Source organism: Populus nigra, chromosome 10, assembly GCF_951802175.1.
Source record: "Populus nigra chromosome 10, ddPopNigr1.1, whole genome shotgun sequence".
Lineage (NCBI taxonomy): Eukaryota > Viridiplantae > Streptophyta > Magnoliopsida > Malpighiales > Salicaceae > Populus > Populus nigra.
In genome coordinates this window covers 9,049,032-9,076,774 of record NC_084861.1, presented here as the reverse complement: position 1 = coordinate 9,076,774, position 27,743 = coordinate 9,049,032, and the positions used below count along the sequence as shown (strand labels likewise).

The window sequence follows — 27,743 nt, the reverse complement described above, 5'->3', positions numbered from 1 at the left end:
AATCAAAGATGTTCATCTGTCACATCATCCTTCAATCAAGCACTTCTGATGGTGCCTTGCACCTTTTCACCTACACCTTACTCCATACAATGATTCCCCTTTCCATTAATAAATCATCAAATTGATAATCCCTTCCCATCACCAGCTAGCTGGGATCACTCCCAGTGCTAAACTTGCAACTTGACATAATATATATATATATATATATATATATATATATATCTTCCTTATCTTGGTACGAACGGAAGATGAAACGGGAAATTATCCATTTGCCAATACACTTCAGGAACTTTTTGAATTGCAATGGTTATTTTCAATTCAACCAACGACTTTGTCTTCTTTGCCCTTTTCTCTCATCACTCGTTACCAAACTACCCCGACCATTCTCCCACGAACCCGGACAACAGTCCTGTAATTAAACCAAAAAACCATGTCTATTTCCGTCAATATAAAAGATGTCTCTTTCACTTTGTTTTGCCGTGAAAGTGAAGCCATGAAGACAAAAATGTCTCTGTTTCGATGCCATTCATGATTCATTCACTCTGTAGTTTCCGAATTCTTTCCTCTCGCTCACAGTTTCCTCTTCCGAAAACACAAACAAGCTAAATCCGAAATAGGAAGGGAGTCAATTCTCCGGAAATTGGAACTTGCCTTATAAATTCCTTCTCTGCTGGTTCAAAGAAGAGTGGTGATGAGCTGGAGGAGAGTCGCCAAGTCATCACAGGGCCTTATAGCTCATGCCTTGCTTTTCTCATTCACGCTTTTGCTGTCTTTCAAGCTAGACCGTGCTGTTTCTTACTATTGGTGGTCAGTTTTTTTTTCCCTCTTTAGTAACCCTTTTTTTTAATATTTTTTCTCTCTCTGTGTTTGGCTGCTGAGAAAGTGAATATCTTGAGAAAGCTCTAAACTTTAGTGTTTTATGGGAATTCTTGATGACCTATTTTGTGAATTTGTGATTCTTTTAACATCTCGGGTTTAATCACTGTGTAAAGGGGGCTTTTTAGAGTGCTTGATTGAGATTAATACTTTGTGAAAATCTTTGGGTTTTTGTCCGTTTTATTGTCTGTTCAAATGAATACATGCATTGAATGGTACATCTTGTAATGTTGATGAAGTCCTGCTTTCACAATTAGTTTTCAGTTGCTTGCAGAATTTTTGCCTTATATGTATGTGCTTGGTGTAGTGTGGATTATGTTGTGCTTGTAAACTAGATTCATGTGGCAACAATTTAGCTATTGCCATTTATGGATAAACAGTATTTTGTTCAATTTAGTGAAAAAATGAAATTAACGCCAGGCAATGCTACTCGCTAGCTATAATCACCTTGACCTTGAGAACCATAATAGTGGTTTCTCCTTTAGAATTTAAACTTCAATTTTCCATGTGAAACCTAACAGGCTATATGGTGCTTCTGCTGATGTTTTTTAATTTGAAATACGACTGTGGTTTCCAGTTCTGGAACCAATGAAAGCCTTTGGTTATTTTAACATAACGGAAGGGACGGAGACAACTACAATAAAAACCTATTTGGTAGTAGAGATGGAACAAAAACTCATTTTCATCTTCGTCCTCGAAATAGAAATTGAGCCGATTTTTGTCCCTAAAGAAGGATAGAAGTAATATTTTTTCCCTATAAATATCCTTGAAAACATTTGAAAATTCTCATCTCTACCCCAACTTAAGATCTGGACCGTTAATTTTGCAACATTTAATTTCCACCATTGAATTTGAAAAAAAGAGAAAAATATAAAAGAAAAAATCATAAAAATAAGAAAAATATTAAGAAGAGAGAGAGAGAATAGAAAGTAAAGAGAGAAAATTTTGATAGGATGGAATCCGGTCACAATTCCAGCCAATGTTATCATCAAATAAAACTTTATTTTTATTATACAAATGAAAATTGAATAAAATTAACTAGCTAAAATAGATTATAAATAATTCCTAACACATACCGATAAAAAAATAAATTAACATTAACCAAAGTAAATTACAATTTATTAGACATTTACCAGATAAATGATTTTTTTATATACTACATTAAAAGTAAAAATAATTAATAAATAAATAATTTATTGAATTAATATTTTTTTTCAAAATTTAAATAAAAAGTTATAAATTAATAATTTAATTTTAGCATGATGTGAAATGAAAAGAATATTACTATTAATAAATTATTAAATAAGTAAATGATGCATAATAATGAAATGTAAATAAATATCTAGTGTTTCAAATGTATTATATAAAGAAAAAATAATATAAGGGTAAAATATTATTTTTTTTGCATTTTATATTGTCTTGTACACAATCAACTAAATATGATACAAAGACGCTTACACTATCTTGTACATGATTACCAAACACAACTCCGCCTTAGTCCTATATTCCTTTTCCTTTCCTTTCTTTTCTTTTCTTTTTTGTTGTTGGTTTTTATCTTGGAACAAATACCAAACACTACCTATAAGATGGTCCTACATGTGCTTAAAAAGTGTGAGCTGCAATGTTCAATTTCATTCTTAAGTTATATTGCCAAGTATTCTATTATTTACAACTTCCTGAGATCTATATATTTTGATTCTTTAAATGCAAGTATGTTCTTGTGTTTTCGTCTCTATTTTTTTCTTTAACTAATTTATACGCTCAAGCATGTATTGTAACAGCACCGAGGACAAGAAAATGGAATATCTCCCACAAAATATTTTCAGTTGTAACCATATGGAATTTGGATGACATCCATGTTCAAGTGCATGGATTTAGTAGTTATACCCTGTATCTGACCTCGTAATGATTTATTTTCTTTTCCTTATAAGCTATTCAGTAGTCTTGGGATTTTGTTATATTGTGCAGGATTGTATTTGCACCTCTGTGGCTATTTCATGCAATTGTTGCACGTGGTCGGTTTTCCTTACCTGCTCCGTCAATGCCCCATGATCGCCACGTATGGGATATTTTTAACTTACTTGAGCTATATTTATTGTGTGACAATTTGTTACAGGATTCCCCAGGGGAATTCGAATATGATTTACCAACCAGTAGTTAAAAGTGCTAAAATCTTCTTTCTCATGGACAGTGGGCACCATGTCATGCTGTCATGGCGACGCCATTGCTTGTTGCTTTTGAAATTCTACTCTGTATACATCTCGAGAGCATTTATGGTAAAAAGGAAGCATTCTTAATCACATAATCATCTTTGACACTATTAGATTTCCAGCATTTATTCAGATATGTTGTTGCATCAATCTTTCATTTGCATTATGCATCTGATGAACCTCGGTTTAGGTTTACCAGCGTTCATGGGTTAGAATACTTCTTCAAAGTGCCCGGACCTAGTTAATTATTTTGATTTGTGTTCTGAATGTATTGCAGTTGTAAATTTGAAGATTGTCTTTCTTCCATTGTTAGCATTTGAAACAGCAATTTTGATTGATAACATCAGGTAATCTATCTTTCAGTCTCTACTTTCTCTGTTTTTTTTTACCTGAGTACTTATTTGGATCATTCTGCTAATTTATAAAAATGTTAGTATTCTGTAATTTTGGCTCCACCAGTCTTGCAAGGTCTATTATGGACATATCTATGGCACAAATCATTGAAAGTACAAATTCTGTGATTAATTGCTAGTTCAAATGCAGAGTAAATGATTTTTAAGAAGTCTTTCCTTCAGCAACCTAGGAATATCCCAAACGCACATCTTCCATTGCTTCCCTTTCTGCTTGCCTTCACATGCAGAATATTTTGAGATGTGGTTCATTGTCACATTTAGTTTGCAATACTGGCTTAGGAATATGCCACCTTGCCTGAATATGGGATGATGGCAATAGTCATAGGTGGCATGCACTTAGAGGGGGCATGCTAGCATTCACAGGGCAGGTAGTTGGTGTTTGGTTTTTGGGCTTTGTCTCATTTGGTGTACACATGTATTTATTTGTGTGATTGGATGCAGCAGGACAGTCTGTTGCTTGATCTTACTATGGATTCCCTACGGTAGGAGAAGGTGAATGCACGCTAATGTGTATAAAAGAATGCGTATGTGCAGTGCTACTAGCTGGCTTCACTGTTAAGCTTTGATGAGGATACTTGTTTTCACTTCATGTTCATGTAGAAATCAAGTTTCAAGACATTTATATGAACATGCTCAAGAAAATTAAGCAATGACAAGCAACTATCTCACCCTCTTCTTCTATTTTTTTCTTTCCCTTTTGGGTTAGAACTATAAATTTCGTGCTCTGAACTTTTGGGCCAAAAATTCTTCCTTGATCCAGTTAGTTATGAATGCTTCAAAACAGGGGCAGAGTTACATAGAGGACAAGGGGGCAACTGCTCCCTTTAAAATTTTCAAAATATTCATTTGAATGCTTTTTATTTATCCTCTTCTTTTTAGATTTTACACCCCCCGCATTTCTTGGAAACTTTTTCTTTGCCCCCCCCCCCCCCCACACACACACCTTTCAATCCCAACTCCGCCCCTGCTTCAAAACCAGTAAAAGATCTTGATGTTGCTGGTTTTTGGTTATCCAAAATACCATTGCATGAAAAATCAGATTGCAAATCCATGTTTAATTGGAGCATGATGGGTAGGTTTTAGACATTCTAGCTTTTGTGGTACATGGGAGGGGTTGGTTCTAGGATCAAATTATAACGTTGCTTCAAGTTGTAGTGTGTCCATGCACACACACAAGTATTCCTTGGCAAGCAATTTTTTGATGTATTTCTTTTGCTATAATTTTCTATTCTAGGATGTGTAGAGCTTTAATGCCTGGAGATGAAGAAAGCATGAGCGATGAAGCAATATGGGAGACTCTTCCTGTAAGTTTAGAGTTCTTTTTGAATTTACAAATCATTTTAGAATCTGTGTAGCATATAATGGTGATTGATTAGCCATTGCTGGGCAGCTGCTTATCCAGTTAGGGTGTGTACAGTTTGCTGTTTTAAGAAAATGATGACTGTAAAGGTGCAATAAATGACATTCTTGTTCAGGTTCTAGTTATTAAAGGTGCAACAAGCAGAATCTTAATTTGATTTAAACAGACAAGGGGCCAAAGTACCTAATGTCTTTTGTTTCCTCAAATGCTCACATAAAGTAGATGTTATTGAATGCTTCCCTGGTCAAATATTGTGGTAGATATGATGAAGTTTTTTTACTTTTGAATATTTATTGTGCTTGTGTTTGGGAATTTTCAGTTACTGATTTTCCCCCAGAATGTCTGATGACATATTTGTTATCTTTTGGTTTCTAGCACTTCTGGGTTGCAATATCTATGGTCTTCTTCATTGCTGCAACCATATTTACTCTTCTCAAGTTATGTGGTGAGTTGTTTATTGTCCATCAAAAAATTATTTTCTGTGCTGAGTGACAGGAAAAATCAACACCTTTCAAACTAGTTTTCTGTAATCTTTCCAAACTGTGTTTTTTAGACTATTCACTATTAGCTCAAGACACCCTTGTCTAACACTACACGACATGGCCTGGATGTGGGTGTGAAACCCAGGACATTTTTAATTTCGGACTAGGAATTGGTCTCACTGTTTTGTTCCCATTTCCTCCATTTCAACCATTTCAAGAATCAATTTTCTTAGAGAGAGAAAAGGCAGCGTGTATTTAGGTGCCTATTCACCATATGGCAAATATATCCATGGTCATTAGCATTTAACAACTATCATGCTGTGCTGTCTTTTATTTTTCTCTAATTACGGGTGCTACTTGCAGGTGATTTGGTAGTTCTTGGTTGGTGGGACTTGTTTATAAATTATGGGTATCATCCCTTTCTGTTAACAGAAACTTAAGTTGGTTTTGATTTTTCATGTCAGTGCATGCTGAAATAATCAAATTATTCCCCTGACAGAATTGCAGAGTGCTTTGCCTTTCTAGTTTGCACAAAGTGGTATAATCCAGTAATTCATAGGCATTCCCGTAATGGAGGACCCAGTTCATCATCAACAAGTAGATATGTTGACTGGAATAGAGGCTTGATGGTATCAGATGAAGATGACCACCAGAGCAGTGGAATATGCAACCCTCAGGAAATCGGTGGACACTTTATGAAAATTCCTTTCATTGGTTTCCAGATCATGCTTTTCATGCGCTTGGAGGTATCATAGGTGTTGGCAATTCCTTGCGATGATTGTTTTCAAATTTTCCCAAGTTAGGTTCATAGTAAAACTTACCTTTCCTTTTTATTACCATCAATTTCAGGGAACTCCACCTGGTGCTGAACATATTCCATTTCTGATTCTTTTTGCTCCGCTTTTGTTGATTCAAGGAGCTGGGGTTTTGTTTGCTGCATATAGATTGGTGGAGAAGATTGTCCTTTTACTAAGTATTGGAGCTGGTTCTGGTAGATACTTTGCTGTCACTTCAAAAGCTCGTGATTATTTTGAATTTTTGTACCGTGGATCCAGGTAAAGGTTTTTCTTGGTAAATATAAAAATTTGAACGACCCTGCTAAACCAGTAACCACCTGCAATGAAATGCTAGGACTATGAAGCGGTAATTATTTCTTATGTTTGGGTCCTTTTGACAGGTTACTGGGGTGGTGGTCAATTGATGAGGGTAGTAGTGAAGAGCGGGCTAGACTTTATTGTGCTGGAGGTTCAGGGTATGTTTTCTATGCTAAAAAATTCAATGCCTTTCTGTTGGATTTTTTAGTTTCATTTCCTCTATCCAGAGGCATAATATTCTCTGAAGGTTCCAAGGATATGTATTTCCAATATTGCCTTCACCTTCCTTTTACCTCTATGTCTCGAGATGAATTTATTAAAACTCCATTTAACATATTCAGAGTTGCATCATATACACAGATACACTTTGTGTCACTCAAACATAGTTGGACATGCACACACATCTCGAGATACTGGAAGATATGGTGCTGAAATATGCAAAAAGAATGGGGAGAAATTTCATTTGCAATTGTGTTATTATGAACAGCACAGCCATGAGGATTACAGAAACATTTAATGCATACATTTTCTTGTTGCTGACGAGTTAAATGTCAAAGAAACTGATAGCGTTTTAACTTTAGGGTTTTGCTGAGCTGGGCAGTTATATACTTTAATTGCTTCACTGTCTGGAGATAGTTGCTTTAACCCCTAATCTTACGGATCTTCCACTCTTCTGGCTTTCAAGGCTTCAAAATTTCCATTGGTTGGTCAAGGGATATGTTGGTCCTACCAATCAAATTTTGGCAGCAGTGTTATGTATTGTGCTATGACAATAAGAATGCATTCATCTGTTGCGCAACAGAATTGGAAGGTTCCATTCCATCATATGGTTTAATGGGGCCATGATTCTGGAATCACACCATTACACTTGAAAATATTCAAATCTTTTTTTTTTTTTACAGAATATTGCTACAATCTCTTCTTCTATGCATGATTATGCTAGATTGCTGAAATGTACATCACTTGATGAGATAAGACACATAAAAATATTGATTCTAATAAGGCATCTATTCATTTAGAGTATTTCAACTGTCATTTCTAGTGAAACCAATTAAAATGTGTACATTAAAAGACAATTTGCTAAGACATGTTAACAATTCATGGCTGCAATGAAGTGAGCAAGGTGTGGTTGCGTTTGGTGGTGAATAATACTTATGTTGGGTTGGGTGGCTCTGGGAGGGCCATCCCTTCCAGACCCAACTATCACCACAGGTATTGTCACTCCCCAACTTCCCAAGCCCTGCAACCATGCGTTGTTTTTGACCATTATGTAACACCTGTGCAACTGCATCTGCACCTCTGACTTGAAACCATGAGTGCATTGGCCATGCTGGCAAATTCTACAATGCCCTTCGCAAAAGTTTCGAAGGCACTCTTCCTATTCAATCAAATTCAACCAGTTGTCAACTGAAACTCAGTCTCAAGCGCTGTCTATGGAAAATTGACATGGACTCGACCCAATGTCAGCCATGAGTGGCCACTATTCAGGTCACACCTAACCAAGTGTTGGCCACTCTCGACTGGCATCCAAAATGAAGGCATCGCTAGAGAAGCTGCCTTGCCATAAAGTTCCTTAACATAATTTGTGCTTCCAGTGGATGAATAATTTAGAGCAGTGTACATACTTTGCATAATTTCTTTTTAGATCACAGAAGTTATGCTAAGTTATATCTTTTCTAATATTTCCTTCTGCTCTTATTACTCAGCTACAATACTTTTTCAGCAGAAATTGTGAAGAAGAAGCCCAAAACTGAACTTGTTGATGAGGTACAAACAGTTGTTTTGCCCTTTCAGTAAGGCTCAAGTTTTAGATTTATTTGTATCAATCCAGACTGTTGTTTTGTTGAACTATGCCTTTTCTTAATAAAAAAAAATGCAACTTTAACTCTTCAATTCTTTCATATCAGATTCGGAGATTACATGCTTTGCTCATTGAGCAGACAGAAATTACAAAATTTAGCCAGGAGGAGTATGAAAGGCTTCAAAATGTAATAGTTTCTGGGAACAACCTTGTTGTCTTTTGTGTTCTATTTAATCTTTGTGATACCAGTCATGTTCTCAATGTTTATTTTGGTTCTCACTGTGCTGATTCGATGTATCTATCAGGACAAAATCCTGTGTAGAATATGTTTTGAAGGACAAATTAATGTGGTCCTGCTTCCATGCAGGCATCATGCCCTTTGCAGGTATGTGGATCCACTTTTCTTTTATTGTTATTTGTTGATGCTGTGAACAGTACACACCTTTGAATGAAAAATAAAAAAGAATTAAGATTATTGGTGAGAGAAGCTTTTCATTGATGATGGAAATTAGCCGCAAGGAACAAACCTAGCTTGTCGCTTAACCCCATTGCCTTCATAATGGTTGTTCATGTCATGTACAAGTAAAAGAAGCATTGCTTGTTAAAAAATAAAAATAAAAATCTGCTTTCCCCGTTACTTTCCCATGTTCACATTAAGTAGAAATTGTCTGTTTAAATGTGTTGATTCCTTTTGTTATTATCTTCTTCAATTTGCCTTCAGCACTTGCTGCGAGAAGTGTAAAAAATGTCCAATCTGCCGCGTCCCCATTGAAGAGCGGTTGCCTGTATATGATGTGTAGTTCCAGTTGTATCCATAACATGTGTAATAGTGAAGGCTCCCTCGCTGCTTGTGATTTTAGATGAAGCACGCACTGGAAGCTACAATTGCGGTGTCCTCCATTCAAATGTTACAGTAGTTTTGTACCATTTTCCAGGAACTGTAAATATACCTCGACAGAATTTGATGAACTATGAAAGTACCTCTTCTTTTAGTTTTTTTTCTTGTTTGATGGTGTGATATATGGTGGTCCAAAGGGATGCTGTAACACTGAATACATGTAATTACTCAAGTTGTAACATCTCCAACTGAAAATCGTCAGTAGAAGTAAATCAAGAAAGCTTGGATGATCATGAGCGTCTGGTGTTATCAGTTCTTGATCTTTCTAGTTTTCTGCCAGATGAATGGCCCTGCGATTGAAATCTCAACTGCATATTCCACTTCTACACTACCTGGATGCTTGTTTAAGTGGAGGCGGGGGGGTTTACAAGGAGACTACAATTCATATCAGTTTGTATTTTTGCACATAGTTGTAAAATAGGGCTTTGTAAAATTCAGGATTCAGAGTATTTGACTTGGTAAAAAAAAATAAAGATTTTTGATGACTTAGATGGCGGTTCTAGTTAGCTTGCTTTGATTCTCTTCTACTTGGAGCTTCCAAACAAGACCCAATTGACAATCATCACCGAAATCAGGATTCTTCCTTGCTAAATGTCCAGTTGAATCTCTCTAAGGTTATTCTTCATATCCGTCCTTTGTTGAAACTTTTCACCATCACACACACCCCTTCCTCATAGGCCCGCCCGAGGCACAATTGTTTTTAAACCCAATCAATTCAGTCTTGTTCTTGTATTTTGTATATATTCATCCAATTTTACAGGTAGCATAACTAGTAAATATTAAGAAAAGAGAGTGCCTGAGCCACGCAATTTCCTTTAGCAGTTGCAATCCCTTTCAGTAGGTCTCCATTCTCCATAACTCTGTTGCTTCCTCAAAGGAGCATAAGCTGTCAGGAGGACTCCATTGGCCTCGCAGAGTGCCCTAGGTTTTTGTTTTTATTTTTTATTTTTTTGCAATAATGGGTTGACCTCTACCTTTCAATTAGTTCCCAATATTTTCACTTTCTGTGCATATTTCATTTCCTGAAACTTCAACGGAAGAGAATTGGTTATTTATAAACCCAAAAGTTCGATTGCAAACTTACTTGATTCACTGCCAGAGGGATCTCTGCAAAGGCATGGATGTTTGAAAGCTTTTTGCAAGAGAAATTGCTGACACCAATGGATTTCGAGAGTCTTGGCATTCTTGCATGACTTCACATACGGATTTAAAACCCATAGGCAACGGGTTTCTTTGTTTATGAGGAACTCATAGGTCCCTGGTTTTCTTTGTCTAGGGAGAGGGAGGCAATATTATTTGTATTTTCTTAAAAGTCCTTGGAGTTTTCCTTTATTCTTATCGGGACTAATTTGGTTTGGGTTTTTCTGTCTTCTAATTTCTCCTAATAATCCGATTTTTGCCTGCAGGTTTGAGTCAGGCCCTAATCATCAACTCATGGGCTAGAAAAGCATGATTAATTGACTCGATAATCCAAGTTCTTTTTCAATACTGGAATCGGGTTTTACAGTTGCTGCTACCAAATGACAGGAAAATCACAGAGCATGGTAATGCAGGCATCTTTCAATGGCAAATTCACTGCAAAATGAATATAAATAAAAATCCATTACTGTTTCAACAAATCATGGGAATCCGAGTAAATCGTACAAGCAAATGGTGTTGCCTGGCAACATTATTCAAGCACTTGTCGTCCAAGAAAAAGAGAGGCCATGATTATTTTTTGTCACACCAACAAAGCACAGGGTGCTGATAGAGCCAGTGACTCGACCACATGATTTGGAGTAGCATTTCCGTTACTGCCTAGATCCTTATTATTGTCCTTCAACTCGAGAGCAAAATCATCGAAACATTCATCCAAGGTACGAAAAGCTTCATCGGGATATAGAGTGCCAACTTCCACATCATCAGGGCCATTGATTGAAAAATTAGACTGACAACCCTTGATGAATATATCATGTGTGAATGATGCAACTATGCTTTCTGGGATGTTATTCTCTGTCGAACGGGGAAAACAAAAACAAAAATAACTTGCAATGTTTTATATGTTTTAAAACTAAAAATTAATATGTCATAGAGAGAAACCAGAATTAGAAGGAAGACCTGCAGCAATAGCAAGTAGGTCTTCTTCAGTGACTGTAACTCTAGGGAGGGTTCTTCCGATTTTCTTTTCCCACAGTGATGCAAGCTCATTCATGTTATAGAAATTGCTGGATGGTCGAAAATGAACTGATTTGTTGATAGCTCTCACATCATCCACAATTTTCATTGTAAATTTCCCGATGTCAGTGCCAGCAACAAAGTAAGCTGCATGGATCATGATAGAGATCAGGGCCATTTCATTACTGAGCACAAGTCCCCTATATTTTTTTTCTTTCATGAAATTCATTTCAATTGTTATTATATTTTTCCCCATTATAAACCCTTTTTCAAATTATATCATTACGAAAAAAAGAAAAAAAAAACATTAATATTATGCCTTTGCTCCCATTCCAACCCTCAAGGCTTGTTCTAAAAAAAAAACTTGAGGTTTAATATAGTTGATAGGTGGATATATTTCCAAGTAGAAAGCATTTTAAAAAAATGACATCTACCTATATTACAAACACTCTGTTTAGCCGGGAGAGGAGGAGGAGGAAGAAGAAAAAAGGTGTTGCAGACAGGAGTGGCGTACCCTTAACGGTGCCATCACCGTATATTTTGAAGTGATCCAAAGGAGGCAGAACGTCAGCAGGGTGCTTGTTATCGTAGTAAGGCCAAGAAGCAATTGAGTTGCAACAAATATAGTTGTAGGGTATCCTATACTCCTCAATCAGCCGTCTGATTACACGCTTGTCTTTGTACATCTGCAGCCCTGGCTCTACAGGATCAGCCCTCACTACATCATGCCCAAACTCTGATGGCAAAAATCTCTGCAACATAAATAAACACCCACTTCGTTAATGAATTTGATTTCTTATATTTTCCTCACTCGAAATTATTTCTATACATATAAAATGAGAATCTTAACAAACTTAAATATTATTACTACCTTAACGGTTCCAACAGCTTTGATAGCCTCTACCAGGGCAACTTGGTCTAATACATTTGCACCCCCAACTGCTGATATTACAACGTCAATCTCGTGATCTTTAAGTATTTTCTCCATGTTTTCCCTGTCACTAATCAACCCCTATATATGATCGAAAGAACACACACCCGAAATAATTAGAGGGGGGAGTTGAATGATTATAGAAAATGTAACATTTCACAATGTAGTAATCTTATGAGACATACATGTAAAATCATGGCTCCTTTGTCGTGAAGAGATTTGAGAACTCTGGACTTGGAAGGGCAGCCAGCAAGGCCAGGGCGGACAAGAACATAGGTTGGTCGACCGGCGTCTAGGCTAGCTCTGGCCACGAATTGACCGATAAAACCAGTTGCTCCGGCTATGAGTACTCGACTCTTCGCTGTGGGGATAGAAGCTGAAACAGTCATGCTTGCAACTATATAAATAGTTTCTAGCTTTTCTGTTGTCCGGATTTAATTAATAAACATAGAAGAGGAGGGCTTAAAATTAATGGACTTGTGTGTAAACAATAAAGAAAGAAATTGCCACAGTTTCTGAGAAGAAGAAAAGGATTGGCAATTTTGAGATGTAATCGTGCAGTTACTACGATACATTTATATAGGGAATGTTACGGGAATATTAATTAATTAATGACGGTCCTAGCAGTTTTGATTCAGCTGCCCTTCAACAGTCCAAACTGGCCTAACTTTTTATTATCTTAATAATGAAGTGATACGCATCTCACCAGATCAAGCCCATTAGTGCTCTTGAAGCATGGTTGACTCTTAGCTTCGTCACCTAGCTCTCTTCTTAACACTGACGGGTAGCTAAACTCGTGCAGGAGGACTCCAACCCCAAAGTCTCCTGGTTCTTCCATGGATCAATGACAGCCTAGTTTAGACAGAATCAGACGTTACATGACCAAATTGTAAGCTCTCTTTTTTTTTTATCGAGTTTTGATTAAATTTTAAGTAATTAATGGGTTTGCAATCATTGACTGGCGTCCTTCCAAGAGTGTTTTTTATGTGTTGATCTAGCACCTGGTGACTCGGGCTGTAAGGCATTGTGTTTGTTATTGTTATAGTTTTTATGGTTGGGATTTAAAAAAAAGTATTTTTAGTTGGGTTGATTTAGTATTTATATATGTTTGATTAAAACTGTGGTTAAAATTAAAGTTGAATAAAAAAATATAGTTTAATGTATTTAGTTAAGAATGCTTTTCAAATTGAGGTTGTAAAATAATTTTAAAAAATATATATTACTGTTGATGGTTTTTAATTTAAATATTATAGATTTAACTACTGCTATTACACCATGAAATAAATAATATTTTATATAAAATATTTTTTATTGTTCCATTAACCTATCTACAATTCCATCACGCATGATATACATCCGACAAGGACTATAATTTTATTGGTTTCTTAAGCGTGCAACAACATCAGGTAAAATATCATCAGAAATAAAATTGGAATTACGATCAAATTCTGCAAATACTATGTCATTAAACGATATCCGTCTAATTTATGTAGTGTCATTAAATAATGTTAAACACTAATTTTTTGAATAAAATACAATTAAAAATAAAAAATAAAATTTTTTATTTTATTTTATTTTACTAGATCAAACTCAGTTCAATACATTTAGTTTTAAACTGAACCTATCTAACCAAAACAATAAAAAATAACTTCATTATTCACGTAAATAGTAGAGCCACCCTCGTCTATTCACTTGAGTGAACTGGAAACACTCTCCACAGAAGCATGGAAGAGCTGCTTCTTTTTACCCTGTGTTGCAAACACAGTAAACAGTGGGGCCAGAACAATAAATGTAATTTTTTTTATTACCAAACATATTGCCCCTTGTAAACAAACAGTCTCGTAATACACTGCAGTTGTTGATCGGCTAACGCAGTCCGATCGGCCTTGGTATCTAAACATCCCTTAGATCGTCATAATCCATACCAAAAATGAAATTATCTCGTTATCTTTAGCGTCCGTTGCTTCCCTTTCGTTTATCTTCAGTAAACTTCTTTGAAATCAATTATCAGATACCAGCGTGACAAAATATAAAATGATATGAACCTGGTTAATTATCTCAACTCCTACTAAATACCCATTTTTTTATTTAAAAAAAAAACAATTTTGATGGTTGGATGAGAGCATCTATGACATTTGCTTCTGTCAGATCACAGATGGCCTCAACTTATCATCGTTAGGTTTCTACGTTTCTTTCTTTTCTTTTCTTTTCTTTTTCTCGAAACACGAACTGATTTCTTAATTTTAATGATTGAGATTTCAATTTTTCCTCGACTTCCTTTGAAGTCTTTTCTTCCTTCGTTTCTTTAAAGGGATTTCTTGGCAAGAAATAAATAAGAAAATTGAAATACCCGCCCAAAAGTAGTTCTCCTCGTGGCGCACCATTTCAACTACTCATTGAGATTTGACATTTTCTACTTGGGGAAATAAGTTCTATTCTCACCAGGGGGAAAACGTGGATGAAAGTTGGATGAGGTTTCAATTGGAACCAATGAGACGTTTTGAGTTTTGAATCTAGTTAAGAGATATGCTGGAATCTCACACGAAAATGTTAGAAATGGTGTTGAAAGAACATGATGAAGAGAGAGACGATTTGGTTGGAAACAGGAAATTAAGCGCACGAGTAAATTACTTTGAGACAAAAGTTAAAACTATAGGGAACATTGAACCTCCAAGTGTGTTTCGAAGAGACTGTCCTTGTTAGTTTGGTGGGTGTTTCCATTTATTGCCTTACAATTTCTCATTATTGTCTTGCTCTTTTCCTTATTTTTCAAACAATATGGATTTCATTTCATAATCTTCGTTTCTAGACATGATTTAGTCAAATATAATGTAAACTATGCATGGTTCAAATTGTACATTCATTTTAAAATTAATTATTGTAGTGTTTACCCTCGCTGTTATTTAGAGCATACCAAAACTTTGGTGGGGTAGATCCGGTCCTTCCTGGACCATGTTTGGCTATTCACCGACATCGTGTTTTCGTATAAAATCATTTTTTTATTTTAAATTATTTTGATGTACTAAGATTATAAATAATTTTTTAAATATATATATATTATTTTAATATATTTTTAAATAAAAAAAATTAAAATATTTATTATCATAATAATAATAATAATAATAAACACTGTTTTGGTATTGAAACGTTAAAAAAAATTAGAGATCATAGATGCTCGACCATCTATTATTACATAGTTTAAAGCCCACGGATTTCATTGAAAACAAAAGGTAAAACAAAAATACAAGTCTTGGTTTATCATTGTCCTCGCACCAACCACAATGAAAATAATTTTTGATTAATAAGTGATGGATATAAATAAAATTAATCCCAAAAATCCCTCATGAAATAGGTTCCACAAGAATATCTCTCGGGCTCGGGTTTACTATTGCAAGTCCAAAGTACATCAAAGAAACCAAAAGAAATGGGATCGAGTATAGTAGCTCGAGCCCAACTCTCTAAAGAGCATGAGCTCGAGCTTCTAGGTTGGGCGTGCACCCTGTTGGTCGTGTTGTCATATCTAATGTGGGCATAACATGCCCAGCATTTTTGGTGCCGGGCGTGCACCCCAGCAACCCCTATAGGCTCGGGCTTTCACGACCTAGTCTAACATGCTCAAGAGCGTACCTTGACCCAATATGTCTGGGTCTGAATAGCGTTTCCGGATTCATTTTTTATTTCTAATTGGCTCAAGCCCAACACTCCTCATGAATTTTTTTAAGATCCCGTGCAAGTTCCTCGGTATTTTAATTAATCAAATACATATTATTTTAAGTAGAATACAACTCAAAAATACCAGAATGATAAAATTACACTCTAACCCCTCATCTCTAATTTTTTTTTAAAAAGATTTATGAGTTATAAATACACTATGAATCATTTAGAACAAAGTTTCAAAACCTCTTCATTCTTAACCGCATATATATTTTCAGAACACTTATTTCTAGAATATTATTGCATTTTTTTTTATAAAATTACTAATTTTATCACCGAAGAGTTCCATATTTATCAAATAAGATTTTTTAAAGATACCAATTACCGATTACCCGACTAACTAGATATTATTTGCTATCAGCTATTAGCACTCTAGACTTTTAATATCAAGTCAGTAGATATATTTATTAACTACATGGAATGAATTAAATTATTAAAACTAAAGTCAGTCAATTAACTAATATATTAATATTATTTTTAAATATCTTAAATTTTAGAACGCGTGCTAGGATTCTAGAAATCGCAAAGAATTAAAGTGTAATCAACTGATTAAGATCGAATCTCCTTACAGATGTCTACCCGGACCTTTATTTACGGACCACCACATACAGGGAGCGAAGATGGTTGGTGAGGATTAGATCAGCTACGCGTTCCAATCATAAAATCGTTGGTGATACGAAATTGATTCGTTGGAGTATACGAAATTGATAAGATCCTTTTTATTAGGCTAAGCTGTCAAAAGAAGCCAGCTACTTGGTTAGGAGTTCGAGGAGTCTGTTTGGTGTGTAGATCTGGTTACTTTTTAAAATATGTTTTATTTAGATATATATTAAATAATATATTTTTATTTTTAAAAAATTATTTTTGATATTAGTATATTATAATAACATGAAAATATTAAAAAATATTAATTTAAAATAAAAAATAAAATAAAAGTTAAATTTTTTTAAAATACAAAAATAAACAAAACGAATTAAGTGCTGCTAGATAATAAAATCGTATGGCCACCTACTACCTGCCCCCCGTCAGAGTCTTGAATTTGGTCTCTGAAGGGCACATCAAACTACTGTTAAAGGCTAATAATTAGTTTTAAAAAAATCACATAGCTCACGCCATTGGCTCGTATCCATGGCCATTACTTTGATTTGAAGCTCAACGACTAGTCACCATGGATGGCCGATTTCCACGATAGGTGTTGATTGGGATTGGACTAAACTATAGATGAATAAAATCTTGCTGGGTTTAATTTGAATGACGAGAAAGGAATTCTTCCAACACAACTCCATCCGTTTTTTATTTATTTAATGGAATTGCAAATTCATTTCTTAGCATGATCTGTGATTTTTTATCCGTGAAAAACCATAAAATAGATTTGAAGTTTCAATTCTATTTTATGGTTTTTAGTTCACAGAGATGAAAAAAATGATCTAAACAAAATAAAAAAAATACGGGTCAAGTACTTGTCTTCACATGACCTCATTCAACTACATCGGCAGTAGAGGCAGTTAATATATTTAAATATTCCATGTTCATGGTAGAGGCAACTTATTCCTTGTGTTGAAAAGTTTATTTTTATATTTTATATAAATTATATTCTAGTTCTTTCCATAATAGTAATAAAAAATTATAATTAGTTTATTATATAATTACTCTTAACAAGGTAATGGATAAAATAATTTTGGCCATGTAAAAATAAAACAACATCAAATAAAAAAAAAGCATGTTCTAAGCATTTAAACCGTAAATGTTTTTAGGAGTATAGTGATGTTGATTTTCAAAATATTCTTTACTTTAAAATATATTAAAATAATATTTTATTTTATTTTTTTAATATTAGCATATAAAAAAGATTAATAAACAAAAAAAAAATTAACTTGATACTAAAAACATAAAAATCTTCAAAAACACGGTTGAATGTAATACTAAACAAAATTATAATATATAAAAGGAGTTTAATAGTTCTAGAATCTGAATTTGTTGCTTCTTATCAAGCTCTTGTGCAAAATAAGACGACTGATTAGTGTTTGTTAAAAGAGTTGTAGTGAATATTATAAGAATGCTAGAGAGCTCCAATACATGTTTTTTCTCTCTCTCGTTGCTTTGCACATTGCCTTTTTTTATTTATTTATTTAGGAATGTGCACATAAATTTTATTGATGGAGCTTTCATCAATAAAATGTTTTCTCTCTCATTGCTAGAAATGTGCACATAAATTTTAAGCATTAAACGATGAAGAAGCTTCCATCAAGCATTGATGGAGCACTGAATGCACTCGAGTTTGCTTCTCTTTTCCCGTACCATCACCTGTGAAGCAATTGTCCCACTTGTTTTGTTTTACCGGTGAAAAAAAATAAAAAAATTAATTAAATTAAGAAAATTTTAAAAAATTAATCAGAAAAATCAAATTGTGAAAAAACCGATCAAACTAATTAGAATTATAAAAAAATCAACTAGTTTGGTTTGGTTTTAGTTTTATAATTCTGAAACCGAAAAAATCGAACCAAACCCAAACCGAAAAAACCGAAAAAAACTCCAGCCTAACCGGAAAAAACCGATCCAACCAGTTTGAACTGGTTTTTGTTTTAAAAAACCAAACCAAATCAAAACCGGTTATCATTTTATTCTAGTGTTTTTTTAAAAAAAATTTAATTTAAATATTTTTTTTATAAAAACTAAATTGAATTGAAATTGACCATCCCTAATTTTTTTTTTTTTTTTTTATTATCGTGGGTGTCCTGGCCAGCTTGCGCGCACCTCGACTAATCCCACGGGCCCTGAAGTTAATGACCATGTAAGCCTCCAGTAGCTATCATATGAGCAGCCACAGGGTTTGAACCTGAGACCTAAGAGGGAGCAAACCCCTTAACAAACCACTTGACCATCCCTAACTTATTTTTATAGGTCGCACCTGTGGTGCAATCTCAGTTTTGGTAGTGAAATTTTTAGAATAATGTTTTTCAGTATAAAATGCAGGTTATACTTCAAGTGGAACCTTATTTCCGAACAGACAAAGCTGTGAGGTATTTACTGTATATTTTGCACACGGCAATGATTGATCTTTATATTGTCCAAGAATATTCGAAAAAAAATCACACGAGGGAAAGCAAGCCTGTCCAATAAAAACGAACAACTTTTCTCTTTCATGCAGCAAACTCGATTGGCGATGATCGGATAATAAAAATATATTTTATTGGGCCTTGTTTTTCATCATGGATCCAAGGCTTTTATAATGTTCTCTCAAGCTGCATGAGATGCCTGGTGTGCACCTCGAGAACAAGTCGTGAGACGTGCAAGATCCTTGTTCCGTCATAAAGGGTTGAATAAAATCATTAACGAAAAAAAGAGGAAGAGAATTTTATAGTTTTTCATATTATTTATCTATCCAGCACTCATTTATTTTTATTCTTTTTAGACTAGGATTTGACCAATTTTATTAAAATGAATTTAGGGACATGCAGGAATTTATTTGATTTTTTTTTAACCCAGGGGGTAACAAAAGACATGCGCATGTATTTATCTAGTTTAGTTCAATTTCGGTCATAGTGTCCGATCCAGTCTGATATATATATATATATATATATATATATATATATATATATATATATATATTAAATGTATCTTCATAGTCAATGTCTACAAAACCTACTTTATTTTATACAACTTTAAGTCACGCAGTGATTGTGGTTTGATTTCCATGACCCAGAAGACAACTTTCTTACTTTTGACCGCATATATTTCAATTAAATAAATCCTGAAGTCTCAACAATTAAGAATATTTTACCGAGTGCTACTATATAACAATAATTTATTATTAGGAAATATATCAATCTACAGACAATGCATAGAAATTAAGGGAACTTTGGAATTCGAGCGTGACTGTAACACATTGTACCTGACAAGTGAAAATCTTGCTACGAAGATCTTATTATTTTTAAATACTACTTGAATTGTTAATGTATTTTCTTTTACAGGAATGCTCAAGTGTCTGAATTTTTTATTATTTAAAAATGATATTAATTGTGTCTGTTATTTTACTGCTATGTTTTCGGATTTTTAAAACGATGATCAGCTTATCCATGCCATCGTTGGACCATTATCATTTATTTACTATTCCATGCATTCTCTTAATTATACGTAACTGGGCATCGTGAAAACATAATTTAGAGACGTTTCTATGTATAAAAGACATTATTATAGATTTTAACAAAGTATTTATATAAATGAACTAGCCAGCGTGGTACGTATTTGATGACGACAAGGAATGTTAAAACTTCTTAAAAATGGAAAATATACATACACGGAAGGTGTAGGAAGTGCAAACATTCCTGATTTATTGAGACCATGTATACGATCTCATACAGGAAAACCGTACAGAAACTCCTATTTTATACATACTGATACGTAGACCATACATATTTCACACTATAACTGTATAGCGTTTTAGTGCATCAAAAATCGTTGTCCTCGGTTGTGTTTGTTTTCGTGATGTGGCCATGTTTATTCTAAAAAAATGATTTTTTTTAATTTTAAATTACATTTTTTTTATTTTTAAATTGTTTTGATATGCTAATATTAAAAATAAATTTTAAAAAATAAAAAATAATTATTTTAATATATTTTTAAATAAAATACACTATAAAAAAAAACTATTACCAGACTACACACTGGTTAATGAGCACTAAATAAAAACATATAGAACGAAGAGCATACATTTAAGAGGAGCCATTTGTATGGTAATCTTTTCCTCGGTCTACCTTGTCTCTGGATCCTCACAACTGTTGCTGAAAGATAATATTTTAATATTATATAAGTAATTGTTTTTTAAAATATTTTTTATTTAGAAATATATTAAAATAATATATATTTTTTAAAAAATTTATTTTTGACCTAAATACATTAAAACAATAAAAAACACAAAAAATTTAATTTAATTTTTTTTTCAAAAATACAGTGACATCATAAAAACAAACACTGCTATGTGTATAGTATGGTAAGTATTGTTTTTTAAATTGTTTTTGCTTGAACATAAATTATAATGATATATATTTTAATATTTTTAATTTGTTTTTAATATGTTATATCAAAATAATTTAAAAATATATATAAAAATAATAATATAAAACTAAAAAAGTCAATTTTTTTTAAAATCACGATCAACCACGATCGCAAATATTCTTTCCAAACCTCCTTCTTAATGGCAATAGTTCGGAATTAGTTGGAAGTTATTTAACTTGCATTCGAATAAATAAAATTTTAAATGACTTGCTAAAAATGATAGTTAAAGTGCAGGTAAACTGGTAAATGTATGAGTAAGCGTACGTACAGCTTTGCTGCAGCAACCAGCAGTCAGCCCCACTTCCCAGGAAGTAATGATTCCATTACGACTTCCCTCCTCTTCACTAACAGCGGACATAACACAACAGTAAGAAAACACGGTTTCAAATTTCAAACGACACCAATTTATCATTAAAATGACCAAACCACCCAATTTAGGGGGGGGGGGCGCATTAAAAATGGTAAGAAACAGTACCTCCAAATAACCTCCTTTTCTTTCAGAGAGAGAGAAGCGAAGCAGAACAGAGAAAGACCATCCCTTTATGGTTCTGAATCTCTTTTGATTCTTTGATCAATCTTTTACTACTTTCTCATGGCTGGGTAAGTTCCTTTTTCCCTTTTTAAATTCAAGAATCACATTGTAGATGCATATTCTTGTATTACTACCTGTTTCTAACTTGGGCTGGTTTTAAATAGTTATGGGTTAATGGAAGTTTTGCAGTGACTTTTTATGTCGATCGGTTGTTTGGTATAAAAGATCATCTGGGTTCTTCTTAATATAGGTCTTTGTGTGTGGTGTGATGTCAATTTGGTTGCTTTGTTTCTAAGTTGAAGTTTTTGGGAGGTGATACTGAATATTACAGCTTATTGAGGTAATCTCAACTTGGTAATCAGTTTAATTTGATATAGAGGTTCAAAAGGAAAGTTTTTTTTTTTTACTGTTGGTTCTTATCCGTGTTTGCATTGTGGGTGAATGCAATTTAATTGTAAATGGTAGTGTATATAATGATTATGCTTTTAGTTAATTGTGATTATTATTGTATGTTTGTTGTTGTCCATTGATGGTGGGGTTATGGAAATTTCATTAATTTTTTTGTTAAAAATGAAGTCGGGAAGAGGAATTTTTTTATTCTGTAACCATAATTCCTTAATTTTTAGGCAGAAAGTGTACTTGTGGCATTACATGCACAAATGGTGACCTGATGATGTCACCATAGCAATTTTCTTGATATATTCATCTTGATGCTGTTAAAGCACGTGGTATGGCAAATTGCTTGGGTCATTAAGAGCGATTTTCAACACAGATATTTGATGTTATTTTATAAGATGAAGAACTCATGGTTGTGATAGCTTTGATTTTAATCCTATGTCCTTGAAACATGGATTTTATAGAGTGTTGATTAGATCCATGGAGATAAAAATTCATGGCTCTTTTATTCTTCAAACAAACATTTCCATGCGGTTAGTACAGCCATGTAGTTTTGTAGATTTCAAACCGTGTTCCCGTATTCACACCATTTTAGTTTTCGTTTAGGGAACTTAATACATTTAAAGTAGGTTGTGATAAGATTGTAGATATCACATTCTTTTTAAGTTTGTGACTTGTTATTAGTCATTTAGTTATCAATGGGAGGTGTGTTAAAATGTGATTCACTATGACATATTTCAGTACATGTTTCTGCATCATCTGACTGCACAGGGGTACCGGTCCTAACTGACATTTAGGGGTGTTCACAGTCCGGTTTTAACCCAAAAATTCAACTGAACCGGAAAATAGTATTCCTTATTAATATTACCCGGACCCAACCGAGAACCGGTTCAAACCGAACCGGTTTTGTTCGGTTCAGGTCGGTTTTTTAGCATTAAAAACCAGAAAAACCAGACCGTGGTATTTGGATAAAGCTAATCTTCATCACTGAGCTAAATCAAAGAAAAATTTGATGTCAAATATCAATTTGAGCTATTAATCACAGCAACCACTTAGAAATTCAAGAAAAGCAACCAGCAATCAAAGTCTTCCACATGGGGGCTAGGAAGGGGAAGGGGAAGGGGAAGGGGAGGTTGGAAAGGGAGAGGGGGGGTGGCGGCTGAAAAGGGGGAAAGTGATTTAGGGTTAGGGATGGTTCTTTATATAGGTTTTTTTAAACCGGTCCGGTTTGGTCCGGTTCAATCGGTTTAAGCTTTTTTAAACCGGAACTGAACCGGACCGGGTATTTTTTTTATTTTTTAATCAGTTTATTCGGTTTTTTCTATCGGTTCAGTTTTTTCAGTTTAATCGGTTGGTCGGTTTTTTTGAACGCCCCTACTGACATGTATTTTTGAGGCCCTAAGTCTTGTTTTTTCTTTTCAATTTTGTCTGTTTCTGAGATTGTTTCAGTACTTGTGTTCTAACTCTAGTTGCAGTTAAGATTAGTCAGTGTCGTAGCCCCAGATCATGGTTTTGATTCCTTTTCTTTAAATGTATCCAGGCCATGGCTGGTGGATGGTAATAGATTCGCAACAAAAATCAAGAGTGCTTCTAGCGCAAGTAATCATGAAAGAGTTGCATGGAAGAGTGATCCTTGTAAAACTTGTCCAAATTGCCACCATGTTATTGACAACAGTGATGTATGTTCCTAACCTCTCTCAAACCTCATAATGGTTCTCTAATGATAATGTATTGAATTTTATCATTAAAAGCATGTCTTTTTTTTTGGATATTGATTCTAATAAGGTGAAATATATACTGAAAGTTTATGCAAAGTTGGTCTCTAATATGGCACATGCTACATGTGGAAACATTTTTAAGTTTTATGAAATTCTTGAGGATCTCAAGAATTCATTTCTTCTAATATCTTTTAAGTCATGTATCTCTATAACTAAATGTAGCTGAAGACATTATTTTCTTTACATGCAGACACAATATATCATGCAGTACCCATCAATATTCTAATTTATTATCTATTGTGATCCTTCTGTAATGATTTTTAAGTTTGGTTGTCTCAATGAAGTTGTTTGACACTTACATGTTTATTGTAGAGGGACTTGACATTCTCCTATTTTAGGTGTCAGCTTGTATTTTATTTGATCATAAGTAAAACATATGAATAAAGTGGGAGAGGTAAACGTTTGAAATTCTCAAAGAAAAATTGCTTACTGTTATTCTTCCCTCATAACTGATATTTTTCAACCTTTTCCCTGTTATGATTACAGAAGCCAAACTGATCTGCTATATCTGATTCATATTTTACGTGTTTGGATATAATTTTTTGCAATGTTATAAAGTAAATGTATTTATTGGTGTCTGTGTACTCAGGAACTAAAGTTTCTCTGATGTTTGTGCATGTGTATGAAAGCATTAAATCTCAAGAAATTGATATTGCTTTTGGGGGGTGCATAGCCCTTGTTATTGGATTATAAATTTGAAATGATACAAGGACTTTCTTCTTCTCCATAGTGGTATCAATGCAACACCATTAGCTGGAGCCATCCACCAAAAAAGCAATAACATGCACCAATGTATGGCAATATGATCATTGTAAATTATTAATGATGCATCGGGGTTTAAATTTTCACGGGACTTTTAACTTTTATACAGGCATGAAAAGAATAAGTTTTCTGAATAAATAGATTGGGAGAAATAGGTGGATCATGGTTCAAGATTTACGGTTGTGTGATTCTGCGATTAAATGAATGGAAGAGTACAGGGGGCTCAGATTGGGTTTGTAAAGCTAAACTGAATCCATGATGTTTCTTGTATGAATGTATCTGTATGCTCTGTCTATTGTTCTCCATTTTTTGCCCTATTTGTTCCTTGGTGCTATTTATTATGGCAAGTAGCCAGAATGATCCTTCTTTGCTTCACCAAGTTAATTTTAGAACAACTGAATGTCTACAGGTTGTTCAAGAGTGGCCTGGATTACCCAGAGGGGTGAAATTTGATCCTTCTGATCAAGAAATTATTTGGCATTTACTTGCAAAAGCTGGCAATGGAGGCATAAAACCTCATCCTTTTATTAAAGAGTTCATTCCAACTGTTGAAAATGATGATGGAATCTGCTATACCCATCCTAAGAATCTACCAGGTTGGTATGGAGTCAGCTTGATTTTCAACTTTGATTCTTAAAGTCTTTAGTTTTAGCTCTCACAATCTAAGTTTTTTAGGTGTTAAGCAAGATGGCAGTATATCCCACTTCTTTCATAGAGCTATCAAAGCGTACAATACTGGGACTCGAAAGCGTCGAAAGATTCAAGGTGATGATTTTGGTGATGTCCGCTGGCACAAGACTGGCAGGACCAAACCAGTGATCTTGGATGGGGTTCAGAAAGGGTGTAAAAAGATTATGGTTCTTTACACAAGTACTGTCAGAGGAGGTAAAGCTGAGAAAACTAATTGGGTGATGCATCAATATCACCTGGGAACAGGGGAGGATGAGAGGGATGGAGAGTATGTAGTTTCCAAAGTATTTTATCAGCAACAAGCAGTGAACAAGGGAGAAAAAACTGAAGAAGATTTATCTGAAATTGCTAATGCAGTGGTTGCAAAAGTAGATCCAGTCACTCCCAAGTCTGTAACTCCTGACCCACCTCGTGCTGAAAGGCGATGCCAAGATTTTGACCTGGGAAAGGAATCTACTAATGTTTGCACAGAACCCTATGCTGAGGTAAAATTTTCTCCTTTTGATCGTGTCTTAAAGAGCATCATTTTTTGTTTCTTTGCCATGAAAAAGCTCGAATTTGTCAAATTTTGGAGCATAACCTCTATAGTCTGCATTTTGTTTTTCATCCTTTAGAAATGCAGTCTCAAGGAATTCAAATTTTGGGTGCTTGTTCTTTGTAAGACTGCATTTTGCCTGTAATAAAGTTAGTTGCATGATTAAATTGTGCCAGTTGATTGTCCTTTGGATTGTTTAGCCTCCTCATCCTCTGTGATACTAATTATGTCCAAAAAAATAGGAAAAGGACAAATTTCAGAAAGGCAAAAATACATGACTTGACTCCCTGAATAAAGAGTAAGTTGAATTAAATTACAAAACCTGCCATTTCTGTACTCATGAGATTGTGTCCTCAAATTTGTGACATGAAGCAGTATTCAAAGAAATATGGTGTCCAGTGACTGATAGACTTGGGAAGGTTTTCTATAAGCTATTTGCAACTACATGGATTTAATTTCCTTACACTAAATTGCTTATGAGATAAGGAGATTCTGACATGCGCCCCTCGTGGTTTCTGGTTTCTCCTTAGCATCCCGGGGTTGAAAATTTAGAAGAGGCAAATCTTCAACATGAAAACCCCTGTTACGATGACCAACCAGGGATGGAAAATCATGTTGATCAAATGGCAGGTGTTAATGATAACTGTGCCGAGGAAGGGACAAAATGGTGGGACAATGAGTCACAACATCTGTTGGATTCACAACAACTTGTGGAAGGGCTGTCTTTGTGCGATGAGTTTCTTCAGAGCCAATCCCCAAGCAGGGGTGGTCATGGGACTGGAGCGAGTGGCAAATCTGGTCTTTCTGATTATGCTCGTTTGGGGCCAGAGCACTTAAAGAAAGATCTAGAGGAGTGCCAGAATCTGGAACTTGATCCAGCAAACATAGAACTTGATACACCTCCAGAATTCAGACTAAGCCAGCTTGTATGTTGTCATCTCCAACATTTTCTGTGCCTTCTGTCTTATACAGTACATCTTGTTATTGCTTCAGAATTTTTTGTTAATGCTAATGCTGTCCTTAAATGCATTTTGAAGGAATTTGGATCACAAGATAGCTTTATGGCATGGGGTGAAGGCAGGGTGGCTGACTAAACATGGTCGTGCAATTTCAATCCTGATCGTGGAAGGGGGATCATTTTTATGTTTTGACTTTTTTTTTCTCTTCTACTTTTAACTCCTCGTGGATGCATTTTGAAACTATAATATTTTGCTGGATAACTTCAATGTCGTTCATGTTGCCGAAGTTACTATTATTATAACCTATGCTGTATTTTTAACTACACATTGCTATGGGATTGATCGAAGTTATCGTCCGTTTCTCTCTTCTTAAGAACTTTAGAGTAAAAGTTCAGCATTTCTGTTACCGAATCTAGTTCCAAGTCTTGATGCTAATGAATTCAAATACATGTCAGAAACTTAAACCATCAAAAGGTAATCTACATGCACCATTGATGAACTTTGCATGGGTTTCATTCTAGATAGTGGTTTTGGCTCATTGCACGTTCTAAAAGTACGGTGCCGAAGTCAGTGCTGCATAAGTTCATGATTAGTTGCTTCTATTAACCTGGGATAGAACTAAAAGGTCACTCAGAAAGTGAAAGGCCACAAACCCAGCTTGCACTGAGGGGTTGGAATCTCTTGGTGTATGCAGTTAGTAGCGGCCCGTGTGCTATTATATAGAGTAGCTATTGTCTGAGGGGAAATTGGTCTACCAAGTCCAATCAAGACTAGTGATTCAAAACTCGAAAGTTTTTCTGGTATTGGATGGGTGTTGGGCAGCCGGACATGGGATTTTTGTGCAAGTTAGTTTGTCAATGACCACCTGTTTTGAGCTTTTAAGAAGCTCAGTCGAATAGAGTGGAACATAAAATTATTGGAGGGTTTCATTGTATGTCAACACCGAGGAAAACACAAAGGAGATGGATTTAACGAGTCAAAGTGAGTGACACAGGTTGCAGTACCACGAAACATTCATAAACTTGTTAAAGCATTACCAGATTGAACAAGGCTGGCTTGAAAATGGCTTGAGAAAGACCACCGGGTCAAACCTTATCATCTGT

The 27,743-nt window shown here is 34.7% G+C and overlaps 3 protein-coding genes across 4 annotated transcripts; 2 read left to right on the top strand and 1 right to left on the bottom strand.

The window, feature by feature from the left end:
• The first annotated feature begins 249 nt into the window (after positions 1–249).
• LOC133704980 (uncharacterized) lies at positions 250–9,623 on the top strand. Of its 2 annotated transcripts, XM_062130062.1 has the most exons (14): positions 253–807; positions 2,845–2,935; positions 3,068–3,152; positions 3,364–3,433; positions 4,734–4,803; positions 5,235–5,304; positions 5,705–5,750; positions 5,841–6,087; positions 6,191–6,396; positions 6,519–6,593; positions 8,142–8,202; positions 8,343–8,423; positions 8,542–8,621; positions 8,958–9,623. In XM_062130062.1, the coding sequence occupies exons 1-14, from the start codon at positions 692–694 to the stop codon at positions 9,034–9,036; spliced, it is 1,377 nt and encodes a 458-aa protein (XP_061986046.1). In that variant the 5' UTR covers positions 253–691; the 3' UTR covers positions 9,037–9,623. The 2 variants fall into 2 exon arrangements, with proteins under 2 accessions (XP_061986047.1, XP_061986046.1); XM_062130063.1 differs by lacking the exons at positions 8,142–8,202; positions 8,343–8,423; positions 8,542–8,621; positions 8,958–9,623 and adding an exon at positions 7,017–7,458 and having other exon boundaries at positions 250–807.
• Positions 9,624–10,717: 1,094 nt separating this feature from the next.
• Positions 10,718–12,782, bottom strand: LOC133704982 (leucoanthocyanidin reductase-like). The gene is made up of 5 exons (XM_062130064.1): positions 12,405–12,782; positions 12,160–12,300; positions 11,803–12,040; positions 11,232–11,435; positions 10,718–11,126 (listed from the first exon to the last, which is right to left on the bottom strand). Exons 1-5 carry the CDS (start codon positions 12,606–12,608, stop codon positions 10,855–10,857), a joined length of 1,059 nt encoding a protein of 352 aa, XP_061986048.1. The 5' UTR covers positions 12,609–12,782; the 3' UTR covers positions 10,718–10,854.
• An 8,528-nt stretch (positions 12,783–21,310) lies between these two features.
• LOC133705916 (SUPPRESSOR OF GAMMA RESPONSE 1-like) lies at positions 21,311–26,996 on the top strand. The gene is made up of 6 exons (XM_062131360.1): positions 21,311–21,588; positions 23,457–23,595; positions 24,866–25,052; positions 25,132–25,631; positions 26,212–26,607; positions 26,719–26,996. Exons 1-6 carry the CDS (start codon positions 21,581–21,583, stop codon positions 26,773–26,775), a joined length of 1,287 nt encoding a protein of 428 aa, XP_061987344.1. The 5' UTR covers positions 21,311–21,580; the 3' UTR covers positions 26,776–26,996.
• The last annotated feature ends 747 nt before the right edge of the window (positions 26,997–27,743 follow it).